The 17,500-nt window shown below is 47.7% G+C and overlaps 1 protein-coding gene across 1 annotated transcript in view; it reads left to right on the top strand.

Annotated features, from left to right (window-relative positions):
* Nucleotides 1-17,500, top strand: part of gabbr1b (gamma-aminobutyric acid (GABA) B receptor, 1b) — a gene marked incomplete at both ends in the record, with an annotated part of 52,217 nt that overhangs the window by 16,302 nt on the left and 18,415 nt on the right. Inside the window, 5 exons of the mRNA XM_079750105.1 lie at nt 16-81; nt 706-897; nt 4,792-5,037; nt 5,827-5,890; nt 9,919-9,996. Of these exons, the coding sequence (XP_079606231.1) occupies nt 16-81; nt 706-897; nt 4,792-5,037; nt 5,827-5,890; nt 9,919-9,996 (646 nt within the window). The remainder of the gene's footprint in view (nt 1-15; nt 82-705; nt 898-4,791; nt 5,038-5,826; nt 5,891-9,918; nt 9,997-17,500) is intronic.

The raw sequence follows: 17,500 nt of genomic DNA, 5'->3' as shown, positions 1-17,500 counted from the left end.
CGTATGTCTCCTCAGCGTCAGGACGCCCGCATCATTGTGGGCCTCTTCTACGAGACCGAGGCCCGGAAGGTCTTCTGTGAGGTGAACTTTGTCTTTTGATGGACCAATTGCTTTTTCTACTGGACTTTTTTTTATTTTTTTATTTTCTCACCGAATCATCACGTCTAAAGTGGTCCGAGCATCCCACTGGGTTCAGCTCGATTCTCGTTTCGATCTTCTCATCGCTGATAGGCAAACACAAACTCTTCATCTCCTTCTTTTGTAGAATTTCTCCATAGCGAAAACTGAGAACAATGAGAGACTCCTCCGCCATCAATAAACACGCGCTTGAAACAAAGACTTAGCACAACCTCAGGATCCATAGAGCAGAATGAATGGCAGAATCCCTCGTTACTCAACGAGAATAACAAGCAGCACACGTATTCCAGGAGGAGGCCTCCATTCAGCTGAGCTTGGTTTTAGTTATTTATCTGATGGTGTTTTTATTACATTTACATTTCATAGCACTCCTGTTTGGTCCGTGTATGATCTAGATAATCAGACAAGATACGGTGAGATAGCAGTAAAACATGACAAAAAGACTAAGGCAGAACTTTCTTTAAATATTAGAATAAAATACATTGGTGTGCTGTGCGCTATATATATGTCCATGAGTAAGCGCCAGTGCCGTGGTTATCTGGGTGAAACAGTCTGCCGCTCCTCAAGGTGTACAAGGAGAAGCTGTACGGCAAGAAGCACGTGTGGTTCCTGATCGGCTGGTACGCCGACAACTGGTTCAAGATCCACGACCCGTCCATCAACTGCACCGTGGAGCAGATGACGGAGGCGGTGGAGGGCCACGTCACCACAGAGATCGTCATGCTCAACCCTGAGACGGTGCGCGGAGCGTCTAACCTGGTGAGTACAGAGAGCGTCAAGCCCCGCCTCCTTAGTACAGAGAGCGTCAAGCCCCGCCTCCTTAGTACAGAGAGCATCAAGCCCCGCCTCCTTAGTACAGAGAGCGTCAAGCCCCGCCTCCTTAGTACAGAGAGCATCAAGCCCCACCTCCTTAGTACAGAGAGCTTCAAGCCCCGCCTCCTTATTACAGAGAGCATCAAGCCCCGCCTCCTTAGTACAGAGAGCATCAAGCCTCGCCTCCTTAGTACAGAGAGCATCAAGCCCCGCCTCCTTTGTACAGAGAGCGTCAAGCCCCGCCTCCTTAGTACAGAGAGCATCAAGCCCCGCCTCCTTAGTACAGAGAGCTTCAAGCCCCGCCTCCTTATTACAGAGACCATCAAGCCCCGCCTCCTTATTACAGAGAGCATCAAGCCCCGCCTCCTAAGTACAGAGAGCATCAAGCCCCGCCTCCTTAGTACAGAGAGCATCAAGCCCCGCCTCCTTAGTACAGAGAGCATCAAGCCCCGCCTCTTTAGTACAGAGAGCATCAAGCCCCGCCTCCTTACTACAGAGAGACCATCAAGCCTCCTTACTACAGAGAGACCATCAGGCCTCCTTACTACAGAGAGACCATCAAGCCTCCTTACTACAGAGAGACCATCAGGCCTCCTTACTACAGAGAGACCATCAAGCCTGCTTACTACAGAGAGACCATCAGGCCTCCTTACTACAGAGAGACCATCAGGCCTCCTTACTACAGAGAGACCATCAGGCCTCCTTACTACAGAGAGACCATCAGGCCCCGCCCACAGGCGTCCCGGTTCCCTCCGCGTGGAGCGTTGAACCCTGGTGATGAACAGGTGGATGGTAGTTTAGACGGGTCATCCATAGTGAACAGCCCTTTGGAGCGCTGTCCCTCGCCGACCGAGATAGCTGCAGCCATTTGGCTCAGTGGGGGTCAGAGCGTTTCCCTTCCGACGGAAGCGGAGCCCCCGCTGTGGAGCGGGCGGTGTGGGCCAACTGTCTGTTAGACACGCCCGGTGAGCAGGTGGGGGTGCATTCATAAAGAAGGGCGGGGTATAAGAACAGCCTCTCAATGGGACCTAAATATTTATACTGTAAACTGATGATATACTGTAAACTGATGAAATACTGTAAACGGATGAGATACTGTATTCTGTGAGTTCATACTGTATACTGATGAAATGTTGTACACTGATAAAATACTGTACACTGATGATATACTGTATACTGATGAAATACTGTACACTGATGATATACTGTATTCTGTGAGTTCTCACTGTATACTGATGATACACTGTATACAGTGTTTGTTCATACTGTATACAGTGTTTGTTCTCACTGTATACTGATGAAACACAGTATTCAGTGTTTGTTCTTAATGTATACAATGTTTATCCTTAATGTATACAGAGTTTGTTCTTAATGTATACAGTGTTTGTTCTTAATGTATACAGTGTTTGTTCCCATTTGCCTAGAAGAGTTAGTCCAATGTGTGGGACATTTGTAAAATAAGCGAGGATTGCAAATCGTCTGATCTCCCATTAAGACATCAGCGATGCAAGGCGATGCCGGCTAGCTCAGTCACATCATTAATACTTCATGATGCTGCAGATGATAAAGAATGGAGGCAAACGATTTGGAGTACCATGCCCAGCGGCTGGTGAACAACATCGATGTTTAATGACTGCGGCTCATCTTAAGTCTGCTCTTGCTGAGGCTCCTCTGCACTGTAGCGCTGACAGGTTGGAATACGCTCAAGTTCCTGTTTCTGATTAACATTCAGGGCCTTCCTGTCAGCTGTCAGCCGGCCGTTCAGCTAGAGCGAACACTTGAGAAGCAGGAAATCTCATGTGACACGGTCCAAACAGCAGAGTGACGGTGGTCAGATGCTGGGGGGGGGGGCATCCCCTCTGGGCCGGGGCCGGGGGGAAAGGCCACGGCAAAACATCCATTTTCACTTCATGGGATTTGGTTGAGGCGCCGTTCTGAATTTAAAGTGATACTTTTGGTTAAAATACGGTTATATTCTGCTTAACCATCGTCAAAAATAGAAGCACTGTACCGATTTATTCCTCAATCAGCCCAGCGCTCGGTCGGACTGAGTTAGCCTAAATCAATAACGGACTGATTAGCTCTGCAGTGGAGTGAGCGTAAAACACACTGTTTCCAACCCTCCATAGTCAAGATTTCATAGCTGTTTGACTTGTCTCTTTTTGAAAAGGGAAAATAAAAACGAGCAACATTTGTCAGTTTGTTTTTTATGGAATCTACTCAAAATATTCTCCAGTGCAAACTGGGTGGGAAGGTCACGTTGGTGAAGACAAAGAAACTCCAGAAGATTTGGGGGATTTTCGGGTATTGCAAAAATAAGTAGGACTTTCACTATTTTCACTTTGTCACGACATAGTGATAAAGTATTGTAATGGTGTTTTCCCTGTACACTGTGCTGGCTCGGCGTGGTACGGTTTGGTGCAGCGGTCTAGTGTGGCTGGGATCTGAATTTCCCTTACAACCAAGCATCACGCTTATCTGATGACATGCTGGTCTTGTGTCGATGACACAACAGCACTCACACTTTTGTTGCCTTTTTATTTTTATACTATAGCCAACAATAAAATCTGTTTGATTGGTTGGAGATCCATTTAATATATTCTGGTTGCTTCAGACGGACGGTGACACACAATGATATTCGCCATGATGAATTCAGTTTGACGTTCAATAATCCCCCATTTTTGCCTCATAATTCAGCAGCTCATTCATTTATTTCCGATTATATACCCCCAATGCACCACTTCCTGCGATTGGTCAACAATACCCAGTGTTTAAATGCGTCTGTTGTGAAACACCAGCCCACACAGGATGGTCGTGTTGTGGTGTGGGTAAAAAGGCTGTGTTCAACGGTATGATTTATTTTGTTTGGTTTCCGAATTTTGAACATTGATTTCCGGTCTCCATGGAGACCCCACTGGTCTTGACCAACGGGCCGTCACCGTTCAGTGATCAAACCAAAACCGTGTTTCGCCGAGAGGCTAAAAGCAAGTTAATGAAGTGATTTATTTTGTCAGCTTGAGGAGGACATAAACGCAATTTCAGGGGGAGAAAACGGAAAGGGTTCAGTGTCTAAGATGATACACATTATTAACCTGTTATTAGCTGATATCCGAGTCAGTAACCTTTACCCGAGTTCGGTTATAAGTGAACAATGTGTACGGTGTAGGGCCGACATTGAGTCTGTTGGGGGGCGTGTCTGATATCATCCCAGCTTCCACTTTTGCTGCCTGCTCCACAAAGAGGTTTCACACCATCAGCCTTGCGGTTGCTCTACGTTGTCATGCTTATAATTTGTGTCTGATTACGCATTTCAATTATAAGCTTAAGGTCGAGCTTGTATTGTGAACCCAAGCTCGGGGGTGCCATCCCATATGCACGGCCCCTGGCTGCTGACCAATGAGCTGCTCCGTGATATTGATGGGAGGGCGCTGTCCGATCTCTGCTTTGTTCACATTCCAAACAAGGTCTGGGCATGGCCCTGGAATGCTCAAAATGTACTGGCGGTCTGCCAAACATCTCTCTACAATCCTCTACCGCTCTGGTGAGAGTTAGGTTTGGTCACTGTACAAAGGAGCACCGCTGTAAGCGGCCCTCCATGCCCTCCATGCCCTCCATCCATCCCAGCCCTGCGCCCATCTGCAGCCTATCAAAGAGCAGGATACTCGTCACCAAACTGTTGTCGGTGTTTGCCGCTATCAGACAGCCCAACACACAAACACACAAAAAATGCACACAAGCACGTATAAAACCACAGCTAACGTGGATGAATAAATGATGATTCGATTACATGCGACCAGAACAGAAGTAACCCCGCTCCTTCTGCTCTCTCTCTCTTGGCAGACGTCCCAAGAATTCCTGGCCCAGCTGATGTCCGAGCTGGGGGGCAAGAATCCGGAGGAGACGGGGGGCTTCCAGGAGGCCCCGCTGGCCTACGATGCCATCTGGGCCATGGCTCTGGCCCTCAACAAGACCGTGGGGCCCCTCCGGGCCAAGGGCCGCAGGCTGGAGGACTTCAACTACAACAACCGGGACATCACGGCCGAGATCTACCGCGCCCTCAACACCAGCTCCTTTGAGGGTGTTTCTGTAAGCATGGACCCCCCCCCCCCCCCCCCCCCCCCCCCGTCTAGTCATCTATTTGACTCAGGCATTTGTGATGCTTGATGCAAGATGAACCTTAATATATGACTTGTTTCATTGCGCCTCCATGTGGGATGTAGCTCTGTTGAAGCGGACCAAAAAAAGACAAGTTAGGAAATGTATTTTTGCTAAACAATATTGTCAAGTTGCTCGTGACCTTTCCTTTGTAGGTGCAATGGTTTCACAACAGTAAAACACGTTAGCTTGAAAGAACATAATTTGGCATTTTGAACCACCTAAAACAATTACAAAAAGTACAACCAGTGTTAATGTATTCCCCTGAGAAATTCATGCACATACGTTGCCAGGTAACAGTGGGGGGTCATGCAGCATTAAGCGAAGAACGCTGCGATAGAGACGGTGAAAGTTTTACCGCAACACAAGCGGTAAAGCAGTTAACACCCCCTTTAAAAATCTTCCTCGGCAGCAGCTGTTAGTGCTGCTTCTGCCTTCTGCTTCGGAAACACCAACAGATTCTCTCTCTCTCTCTATCTCTCTCTCTCTCTCTCTCTCACTCTCTCTCTCTCTCTCTCTCTCTCTCTCTCTCTCTCTCTCTCTCTCTCTCTCTCTCTCTCTCTCTCTCTGGCTCTGTCTTTTGACAAAGAGAACATTTTCAAAAAATGACCAGAATCACTGGAGAAGGGAAGCAACAGTGTTAGGGTTAGGGTTAGGGTTAGGGTAGAAACGAGAAACGATGAAAGAACCTGAAACCCGGTGATTCTTCCCATCCTCCAGGGCCACGTTGTGTTTGATGCCCAGGGGTCCAGGATGGCTTGGACCCTCATAGAGCAGCTCCAAGGTACGTTGAGCGGCCTTTACCAACACTATGGGTGCACTGTTTCCTTATGTCATTTCCGGCAGTGACCAGGGCTGAGCACCAGGAGCCAACAGGATATAGGATTCAGATGCAGACCAGAACTCAGGAAATGGAACGAAAAAGGCAGATAATAGGAAAGGAAAAAAAAGGAAACTCAAAATCTCAGTCCCGCGAATTGGCTTGGAAAAGGCCAAACACTAGAGAGGCGACAATGACAAATACAGCTGTAGTGGCGAAAAACAGTTTTGGGGTGTTTCCATTAACCCCTAAATCCTATTTTTCATACTATTTTTACCCCACAGAGAAAGCAGGTGATGCAGTGTCAGACTCAAAGTTTGTTTCCAAAACATCCAATGAGAGAGAGTTTGACTGTCCACTGTTGCCGGTATGTTTTGTAAATAAAATAGAATACAAAATAGGGATGTAAGTATAGTTCAAGGTCCCTAAATCTTTAAAGTCCAAAGGCAAAAGAGCAGCAGGCTTCACAGGGACCCCAGGTATCAGGGAGGGGCAGGGGGGAGGATGGACGCGGTCGCTGAGGGGAGGGGAAAAGTCTATGGTCTGAGCCTGGCATTTCTAATAATTATGAAATATGTTTTGGAGCGATGCTACTGCATATTCAAATCCTTTTTTATTATTAAATTGCAGATGAATGAAAACTTTTTGCTTTCTTTTAATTTAGATCTTTCTTAAATAAGTATTCCCTTTGAATGTAGGATTTAGGGTCTCAATGTTCCCCCTGAAGAGCCTCCTCCTTCTAGAATTACACAAAAAGAACATGCATAAAAAGTTAATATCGCTGCTTGAATATTTTACCGGATGGTGAAGAATTTCCGACAAAAGCGACTTTCATTTCGCTTGCAAATTAGCTTTGATTTAACGTGACAAGTCTGTCATTTGGTTAAAGTTATCCTCAATTGCGTCCCCCTGTGTGGTTGTTATTCAAAGATACTTCATAGTGCGGCTGGAGATGGTAGGAATAATAAGGTGTCCAGTACGGGACATGTACTGGACACCTTATTAGTAACATGTATACGGAAACGCCTTTAGTCTCCCAAATCCGAGTTCAGATGAATCATCTAAAGTCTGACAGCAGGCTCGCTCCAATCTTGGTGACCAGGGCGTCTCACTTTGGCTTCACTTTCACCTCACATTGTATTAATTTAGACCCATCCTGTGGCTGGGGGCGGGGTTCAGTGAGCACGTAACAGACAGACAGCGAACACAAACTCGGCCAGAAGGAGTGAACTTCAACAAAGGTTTGAGGCCAGCGAGCTGAGGACGGGCGTCTGTAGAAACACACTCATCAGAGTCCCCTTCTGGAACATTCGCCTCGGTTGACCATCTCCGTAGCCCCACAGGAATCAAGGCGTGACTCTGGTCCTTCAGATGTTACATTTCCGGCCCAGACTCTGTGCCGTCTCCCCTCGGAAGATCTGCTATCATACAGGAGGCTTGCTGGATCTCAGACTCAAATGGAGTTGTTTAAGGGTTTATCTCAGTTGTGTTGGTGGCTGGCTAACGCGCACACAGCAGCTATCTGTTCAATCATTAAACGATGAAATTAAGAAATGCATTCACAAATATACTGACTTGGCGAAAAGCATTTTTTGCTTCTTTGTGTGTATGTGTTTGTGTGTGTGTGTGTGTGTGTGTGTGTGTGGGGGGGGGGTTGGCATTTGTGTGTGTGTGTTTGTTTGTGCTTGTGTGTGTGTGTGTGTGTGTGTGTGTGTGTGTGTGTGTGTGTGTGTGTGCATGTGTGTGTTTGTCTGTATGCATGTGGGTGTGTGTGCTTGCATATATATGTTTGTTTGCGTGTGTATGTGTTGTCAGGAAGGGGGGGGCGGTGGAGGGATGGGGGGGGGATTCCGAGCACTCATGCATTTCGTTATGACAATTATTTTCTTCCCCTTTCCCCTTGTCAATAATTACACACATTTAGTGCCGTCATCCTTTCATCTGCGAGGGAAGAGTGTGAGAGTGTGGGTGCTTGTGTGAGTCTGTGTGCGCGTGTAAGAGTGTGTGCATGCGTGTGAAAGTGTGTGTTTGCGTGTGAGTGAGTGTGTGTGTGTGTGTGTGTGTGTGTGTGTGTGTGCGTGTGTGTGTGTGTGAGAGTGTGTTTGCGTGTGAGTGAGTGTGTGTGTGTGTGTGTGTGTGTGTGTGTGTGTGTGTGTGTGTGAGAGTGTGTGTGTGTGCGTGTGAGAGTGTGTGTGTGCGTGTGGGAGTGTGTGTTTTCGTGTGGGACGATAGTGTGTTAGCGCGTTGTCTCTCTCTCCGCACCTGCTCCTTCATGCGGGGTCCCGGTTTGATCCGAGGGAACGTTTTGATCCCTGCACGCCTGTGTTGCTGTGTTCCTGTGTTCAATCCGTCTGGCTCTTTGTGTCCCTGCCGACAAAACACTGCGCTATCTGTGACTGCATAGCTGCAATTGGGTGGGGGGTTTGTTTTGTAGTACATTAGACGGGGTCGGTAGAATGGGGCATGATTAAACACTAGGCTTGTTCTCCGTCTTGCAGCTAATGCTTTCTCAATCCAGACCATTGTCCTGGCAGGGAATTGGTCATTACGGTTGAGCTGCACATGTTTTCTTCCCGATCCAGCATGTGAGCGTTGCTGTGTGGCAGGCTTTGCCCTCAGCCAGACGAGGACTGGACTCCTCTCAGAGCGCCGCGGTCCTGGCTGTGAGACACTCCCACTGTGGGAAAAGGAGCCGCGCCGCTTCAGCTCCATGATCCGCACCCAGACAGCCATGCTCTCAGGCCGAGCTTTGTCTCCAGCGCTGAGGAGCTCTCTGTAGACCCCGGCCCTCCCCACGCTGAATAAAGAGCGCACATATAAACACATGCTTTATTAAGCTCAATCTCATTGTCACCAAGATTTCTTGCTGGAAAACTATTGTTTTATATGGACAGGTTTTGCCACTATTTCAGGAATATTCACATGCGTTTTTAAGCGTATTATGGTTCTAATCAATGAATAAATGAAATCAGAGCAATGAGGCGGTCATTGAGCATTGTTAGATGTGCTCTTATACTCATTTGATCACGTTCTGCATGTCCAGTTGACCATCGGATAAATAGAAACATCACAGCAGCGCACAATGCACACACATTTGACCAGAAGATGAATACAGCTTTCAATGCATTCAAAGCACATCAACTCATGCATTGTTCATAGTGAAAGAAACGAAACAATGGGATGCAAATGGGATGCAAAAACGATTCAATAAGAAATTCTGCGTGTTGTTTATTTGCATATCCTTTTTGACGTGTGAAATGATCCGTATTAATTCATGTTCAATCGTCATGAAAGAAATTTAAATGCGCAAGAAATCTCATATCGTCTGTCGCAGAGTATGGTGGACGTCAGTCCAGTTCTAAAACAGCTGTAAACTGCAGCAGTTTGGTTTTTTTAGAGCAAACGATCCGCGACCGGCTTTGCTCTCGTCCACTGACCTTCATCGGATGTCCAGGGGGTGTTACTCCAGGGCTGCTTTGTTGGCCAATTGCATCTCACTTTAGAGCGCTTAGCTGTGCTTTTATTGCTATTTTTTGTCTGAGATTAAAGGAGCCATTGAAACGGTCCCGTTTTGCCTTGGTCTCTTAACTGATGAACACGTGTCTGCTAATACCGAGGATTCTATGACGCAGTACATATGCTAAAGTGGAAGCTGATTTCAACCTTGAAATCTTGTAGAGAATTTAACAAAAAAGAGGAATTAAAGAACTCTTTAAGATACTCGGCTAAACGCTGCACAGAACAGAGGGTTAAAGCACTCTTCTCTATTTTGCCTCTGGCATCTTTTCATGTTTGCGGCCGTGGGGGATGCCAAACCTAGATGAGGGAGATGGTGATTTACAATCCAGTTGTACATTTCCATATGGGTTTACACGGCACTTTGTCCCACTTTCATCGTTGTGCGCAGATCCATGCAAACATTCATTATGTGTGTGAGAAGACATGATCTCTCCCTGGTCCTCACTCTGTCTCCGTCTCTGGCCCGTGCATAGGAGGAAGCTACAAGAAGATTGGATACTATGACAGCACCAAAGGCAATCTGTCCTGGTACGGCAACGACAAGTGGATAGGTGAGTCGCATTCATCAGACACCATCCCCCTGCGCTCCTGTTTATCACTGTCTGCACGCATTCCCTCTCTGCTTTCATCCTCCCAGCCACTGGTACACACTCTCTCTTTCTCTCTCTCTCTCTCTCTCTCTCTCTCTCTCTCTCTCTCTCTCTCTCTCTTCTCGCTCGCTCTCTCGCTGTCTCTCTCCCTCTCTCGCTGTCTCGCTCTCCCTCTCTCTCTCTTTCTCTCCCTTTCTCTCTGTCGCTCCCTCAATCTCTCCCTCTCTCTCTCTCTATCTCGCTCTCTCTTTCTCGCTCACTCTCTCGCTGTCTCTCTCCCTCTCTCGCTGTCTCTCTCTCCCTCTATCTCTCTTTCTCTCTCCCTTTCTCTCTGTCGCTCCCTCTCTCTCTCTCCCTCTGTCTGTCTCTCCCTCTATCATCCTCTTTCTCTCTCTCTCTTTCTCTCCCTCCCTCTCTCTCTCTCTCTCCCTCGATTTCTCTCTTTCTCTGTATGCTGTATGTTGGTCAAATGCATGGCGGAGTCAAGTGACGTTTTATTTCCCGTGTTTTAACTGTGTGAGCTCCCAAGGAAATGAGGAGTCTCAGTCAGGAGGCCAGGGTCTGCAACCCATATCTACCCTATGTTTACCTTTCATCAGTGCAAACACGAGCCTTGGAAGAATCAAACGGCACCACCGCATATAGACATGAAGGAAAGAAGGGTGCTGGCTTCAGCCGCTAACAGGGCGCAGGGGGGAGGATGGGTGGTCGGGGTTTAGCTGCCTGGGGTTGGGGGTCCGCTAGCTGACAACGTGTGACCTGCACAGCCTTGGCTTTGGAGTTAAATTGTGACCCCGAAGTCCCCTCCATGTCCCGCGCCCCTGAAACATGTCTCTGGATCCCTGTGTTACAGCTGATGCTGCAGCCTCCCGCTGCGCTGAGGCTGCTCTATGAGACACAGACGCTGTTGGAGTGGGGAACATTCAATGGCGTTCTAAAGAGGGGCGTTCTATAGGAGTCTACAGACTCAGGTTGGTTTGATAGCGCCTCAAGCCCCCTTCACATAATTAGGGCAGAAACGCTCTGAACTGGCTCCGCCATTAAGCCCCTTCACATGATAAGAGTCTACTACTATGTCATCCATGTACAGCAGGGTACATGAAAAGGAACGGATGGATCAATGTGTGTTTATTCTTCCTGCGGTGAGCTCCACACCAGACTGCCTGATATGTTCTGAAAACATGGAATATATATACATATATATATATATATATATATATATATATATATATATATATATATGCTGTTGCTAAGATAATGTTTTTTTAGTCACCGCAAGCATAGCAACCCCATAGCAACGTACAGCTAAGCTAACTTTAGCTTTGGATTTAACTATATTTGTATACTACCTCTTCTTCCATTCTTCTTCTGTGTCACTTCTGGCTCCATCACGTTCGGCTTTTATCATTGGTTGCTCTTTGAAAATAATCAGAATCAGAATTACTTTTATTACATCTTATTGTACAAGAGTAAAATTCTTAGGCTTGGTTCCTCAACAGCCATACACCTCCACATGACAGCAACAATACAAGTAAATAAGTAAATAGTAAAAATAAGTAGCAGAAGTGGTAGTGGTACCAGCCATGGTCAAAAGATCAAAAGGTCATGCAAACACGATTTTGTATTTTGAACTTTGAGCGTAAAAGACGCTCTGCACTAGCGGCAAGTTCTGGCAATTTGGCAAGAGGCCAAAGTTTGATCGGCGCTTAGTTTCTCCCATAGGAGAGCACTTGCAGTCCAGTGCCTAGAGTTTGATGCCCTGATCAGGTTCACTACCGCAGAGAACCCTATAGAGAGAATGATACCACAGCACGGTTAAACACTTCATCCTGATTGGTCAATAACGTTCCAAGGGTGTGCATTATCCTCTGTGGTTTGCCGTTGTTGTAAAATGATTAACCCTTCATGGTTTACCCCTTCCGTACTCAAAAAACACACTGTTGAGTAGTTTTTTTATTAACAGATTTTTACTTCAGTGGAATTTAAAAAATAAGAAATTCAGCAACACACAGGTGGCAACACACAGGCGGCAACACACATCTTATCAGCAATGCGTGGAAATAGGTCTGGCATACTGGCTACCGGGGCAATAACAGCCAGTGGCTGATTAATAGGAATACATTAAAGATGCTGTAGGTACGATTTGAGCGTTAACAGAAGAGAGAAAATTTTAGAAAATGCTCCCTCCCTTCATCTCTGTGCACTGAGCAGCCGTGCGTTACAGGCACCTTGGTGGCGCTATGACAACACAGGAGCCAGAAGGGGATGACAGGAGAGAGGGTTCCCGCAGTGAATCAGGGGAGAGGTACCATAAATGAGCTGGGAGCGGTCTGAATCCAAGATGTCTGGTACTGAGGAAGGCAGGGAGGCACCCAGAACAGATATTCTCACTGAGCATATCTGTTCACTCACTAATATCTGGGAGCTGGAAACAAATCGTCTCTTAACTCTTCACCTTTTAACTAAACCCTTCTAAATGAAGCACAGGGACCCAGCCCAGGACAGCGCTTTTTGTTGACATCAGAGTACCCATCGGAATACCCTATCACTCCTCTCCTCCCTCCTATCCCTCCCTCCTCTCCTCCTGTCCCTCCCTCCCTCTCCTCCCTCCCTCCTATCCCTCCCTCCTCTCCTCCTCCTGTCCCTCCCTCCCTCCCTCTCCTCCCTCCCTCCCTCCCTCCCTCTCCTCCCTCTCCTCCCTACCTCCCTCTCCTCCCTCCCTCTCTCTCGTCCCTCCCTCCCTCCCTCTCCTCCCTCCCTCCCTCTCCTCCCTCCCTCTCTCTCATCCCTCCCTCCCTCCCTCTCCTCCCTCCCTCCCTCTCCTCCCTCCCTCTCTCTCCTCCCGCCCGTCTCTCCCCTCCCGCCCGTCTCTCCACTCCTGCCCGTCTCTTCGCTCACACCCGTCTCTCCCCTCCTGCCTGTCTCTCCCCTCCTGCCCGTCTCTCCCCTCCCGCCCGTCTCTCCCCTCCATTCCCTCCCATCAGTAAAATATAATGTGAAGCAATATGGTTGCAGATTTCTCCTTTGTCTCCTGGTGCTTAAACTCATCTCCTCACAAGCATCCCCTCGTAATACTTCTTGCCCACTGCATCCGTCGGATCCCATTGACTTTGACTGGGGCGGAGCCGCAATGCATTGTGGATCCATCCGTTCCGTTGGATCCGTCGGCTCCGTCAAGACGTTGAAAAATGTTCAACTTTTCAGGCAAACACAAACACAAACTCACACACATACACACACAAAGGCACACACACACACACACACAAACACACACACACACACACACACACACGCACAAACGCACACTCATTGACTACTTAGACACAATGACCCCCCCCCCCGGCTCCGCCGGAGCGGTCTCATGATTGGAATAAGCCAGCAGCGTGACTCGACAGTGGGAGGCCTCTCCTGGGGGAGTGTGACTTTGGTCGCACCCCCCCTCTGCCCTCGGTCACAGAGCCTTCGTCCCAGTGTTCAGGCTCCCCTCAGCTTCCTCCATCACCTGCTCCTCCAGCACCGCCTCACCCAGCGCTGGTAACTGCAGCAGTATGTTTAGGGGGTTTGGTTTGGGCTTCACTCATGTTGCCCCATGCTGTGCCTCCAACCCCAGTTTGTTCAAACTTCCCAGAGCATCACAGAGGGAGATTCTCTATCCCTCGTGGAATGAATGCCGTCACCCTGACTCTCTTTACAAACCTCCTGCCTTTTTATTCTCCTCAGCTCTTACCTTTCTAGTTTCCTTCTCTCCTACGCAACTTATTTTTTATTCGCCTTGGTTTGTTACTGTCCTTCCTCTCCTCCTCTTCTCCCTTCGATTCGGTTTCCCTGACAACTGCTGCATCACAGCCTCTCTCTTACTCTCCCTCTCTCTCCCTCTCTCTCTCTTTCTCTCTCTCCTTCTCTCTTGCTCTCTCCCTCTCTCTCCATTTCCCTCTCTATAACCCTCTCTCTCTCTCTCTCTCTCTCTCTCTCTCTTTCTCTCTTCCTATCTCTCTTCCTCTCTCGTATCGTTGCCCTGGCGACCGTGATGTGGCCTGTTACCATGGCAACTCACTGTCCCAATTCCACCATCAAGGGCAGGGTGTGAGGTATTAGTGTGGGTGGGAGCACATTCACACACACACACACACACACACACACACACACACACACACACACACAGACACACACACACACACACACACACATGCCCGCATGCAGACACACACACACACACACACACACACACACACACTAGCCCTCCTATAGTCCCCTATTGGCTCCGTCTCTCTGCCTGTGTAAACTCTGCTGGTGTCCTTGAGGCTGGGCCGTACAGTAGGTTTGCGTTGAGCAAATGAAAACACGGGCTCACATGCACATATATGCACTCAGAGATGATGGAGATTCTCATGACTGCGCATTAAAGTGTTCTTATATAATAGGCAATGTTTCCCCAGTATAAATATCCATTACAGTAAGCAGACAAGAACGTTGTGTGTAATGCTACGCGCTAGGATGAGTAGATGTAGCGCAGGGCTTCCTTTGGAGGACAAAGAAGGAGAGTTCAGCTCAGCGTCTAGCAGAGACCCTGTCTGTTCCCTCGCTCTCTCTCCAGCTCTCACACTCTCCCTCTCTGCACCCATAGCAACAAGCTAGCTCCACGCAACGCCTTCCTTCCTGTTCCTAATCAAACAATTAAAGACCACCACGCTACCATGGCTGCTATAAGAATCTTATTGAAACACGCCAAAGCGTCCCCAGATGTCAGGGTCTTGTGTGCGTATGCCCAGCGGGGGACAGGATGTCTGTTTGTGGCGTAACCCACTCAGAACACGCTGAAATATGCAACATTGCGGCGGGCATGCAGACCGTCTCTTCTTTCTCATGCATACATTGTTTCTGACAGATGTTGTGAATGTGATCCGCGTGTCAATGTGACAATTCCCCCCCCCCCTGCCCCAGTTCGGGTTATCATGGCAGGGAGACATGTACAATTAAATATGGCTTGAATAATTGAAGAGCTTGCATCATGGAAACCCTGAGTAAATAGGTCTGTGTGCAGAGAGAAGCAGGAAGATAGATCGCTTGTTTGCGGCGTTTGGATTTCTGTACACATCTCAGGAGTGTGGATTTTCTGAACGTTTTGATATCAATGTTGAGTGGGAGTGGGGGCTTTTACACCCATTCATGGCCATTTTAGAGAGGAGATCAAAGTGTATTCAAACTTTTGAAAATAATTGGATATGAAATGTGGACCATGACTTTGACATTATTTCATAGCACAGAAGGTTCGAGGTTCGTACTGTGAGTATCATGTTGTTCAGTCAGGGTTGGAGAGTGAGGAGGGCGTTCAACTTAAGACCTTACATGGAATGTCGCTAATATTGCTCCATCGGCTCTCTCTCTCTCTCTCTCTCTTGCTGTCCCTCTCTCCATCTCTCTCTCTTCCTCTGTCCATCCCTCTGTCTCTCCCTCACCTTTTCCCTCCCTCTATCTCTCCCTCTCTCTCTCTCTCTCTCTCTCTCTATCTCTCCCTCCCTCTCCCTCTCTCTCTCTCTCTCTCTCTCTCTCTATCTCTCCCTCCCAGTCCTTCTTCAGAAAAGCGTTTCATATTTTCCTAATCCTCTTACCTCTTTTCTCCACCTTACTGAATAGGGTTCTCTTAAAGAGAGGGTATTATAGAGAGCGGCTGCTGCCTAGTTTGTGCTTGGATATTTAGCATTCTGGGATATTGTTTTAAGGGACACACAGCCGTGTTCATTTGGTGTCTTTGGGTAACAGGATCACTGGAACAAGACGGCCCGTCTCAGTGCGTCGTATTGTGATGGGCACATGGAATGTAAACCTGTGTGTGAAGCTCACGTCTTTCCTCAGCTGGTGTCTTAATCATAATGTAACGCGCACACACACACACACACACACACACACACACACACACACACACACACACACACGCAGGCTCGTTCTGATACGGTTGCCTAGCAGCCTGGTTCGCTGGCTCCAAATGTCGTGTTGGTTACTCGAGGAAGCCAAACTACACACACTTTGTGCTGTGGAGCCTTGCATGTGGCTGGGATCCCATTATTACAAGAAGCTAGATGAGAGTTGCAGTCGTGACCTTCTTTTATCCATCTGCCTTTTCACAGGGCTTTTGGTTCCTGGTCAGTCTGAGGTCATTTGCCATAACTGCAGAAATGAGTTTTTTCCACTTTTCCAATAGAGAATTAAAGGCTTACTCTTTAAAGACTAACCGCGACAACTTAGACAATTACTCAAAAAAAACAGCGGAGACACAGAACTTCAAATTGGTTTTCATTCCAAACGTTCAAGGACACTTTGCGAAGCCCCTCAAGCCCACAGCCGCCTCTTCCTGCATGTTCTCATCTACACAGCAGCGCTTCTGCCTTCTTACCTAGCGTTGGATCATTTCAAAGAAAACAGGATGAAGATCTCAATGTAATCAAGGTCGGGTCAGGGAACAAACAAATCCAACAATGTTTCGACAACAACAACACAATAAACGTACGCTCAGCGCTTTACGCTTCATTCCTCGATGGACTCCACTTCCCCCCTCCGCCCATGGAGATACCGAGCCTCTAGCGATAGAGCTGCTAATTAACTCGCAGTACTGATGCTGATAGGGGGACTATGGGCACCAGCACCACTGTACGCCCTGCTGTCACTGATAGCAGCCGTGGGCTGAATGGGGGAACAGGAGCCGTTTGAGATGATCTTAAGGCTTCCTTCACTTTGATTCATTGTGTCTGAAATACTGGGGTTTCCCCTGTATTTCAGACACTTTCATGAATATTGCAGTTACTCCCCTTGTAACGGGGGGCTGACCTTCCCCTTGTATGAAATCACCTTGTTTCCACCGTGGTCTGAGTCACGGTGTTTCAGTGTGCACTCACATGAGGCCAAGCGTTGTTTTTTGCAGGTTGTTTTGAGCTTCGAAATAGTTTTGCTGTGATTCATTCCTGTCAACGCCCTCGTCAAGGGGAGTTAGGCCCAAACACGCTGCATGCTGGGACTTGATGGATTCATGGGGGATTTTCACAATTAATCACACAGGAAAAACCTCCCAAAGGTTAAGAGAAGGTAGAAGTTTATCGATCCTGGATCTGACATCCGGGTGTCACAGAGGGAGAATAAATAGAAACAGACACAGGGGGCGCCCCAGGGCTTCCTGCAGAGTGCGTTTAGGCTCAGTGCGTATGGCAGGGACCCGGATTAGATTCCTGCCAGTCGTGATTTGCTGCATGTCCTCCCCTCTCTCCCCCATACCTCCCAAAAAACAATTATATATATATATATATGACAGTATTTGAAAGTGACACAAACCTTCCATCTTCTCTGTTTTTCCTGCTGTACTTCATCAGTATTATAACTGATACCTGTAGTATATGAGTAGTATACCTGTAACATATCAGTATTATACCTGTAGTATATCAGTAGTATTCCTGTAACATATCAATATTATACCTTT

The sequence above is a fragment of the Pollachius pollachius genome, assembly GCF_949987615.1.
Source record: "Pollachius pollachius genome assembly, chromosome: 13".
NCBI lineage: Eukaryota > Metazoa > Chordata > Actinopteri > Gadiformes > Gadidae > Pollachius > Pollachius pollachius.
This window is presented reverse-complemented; position numbering and strand designations above follow the sequence as displayed.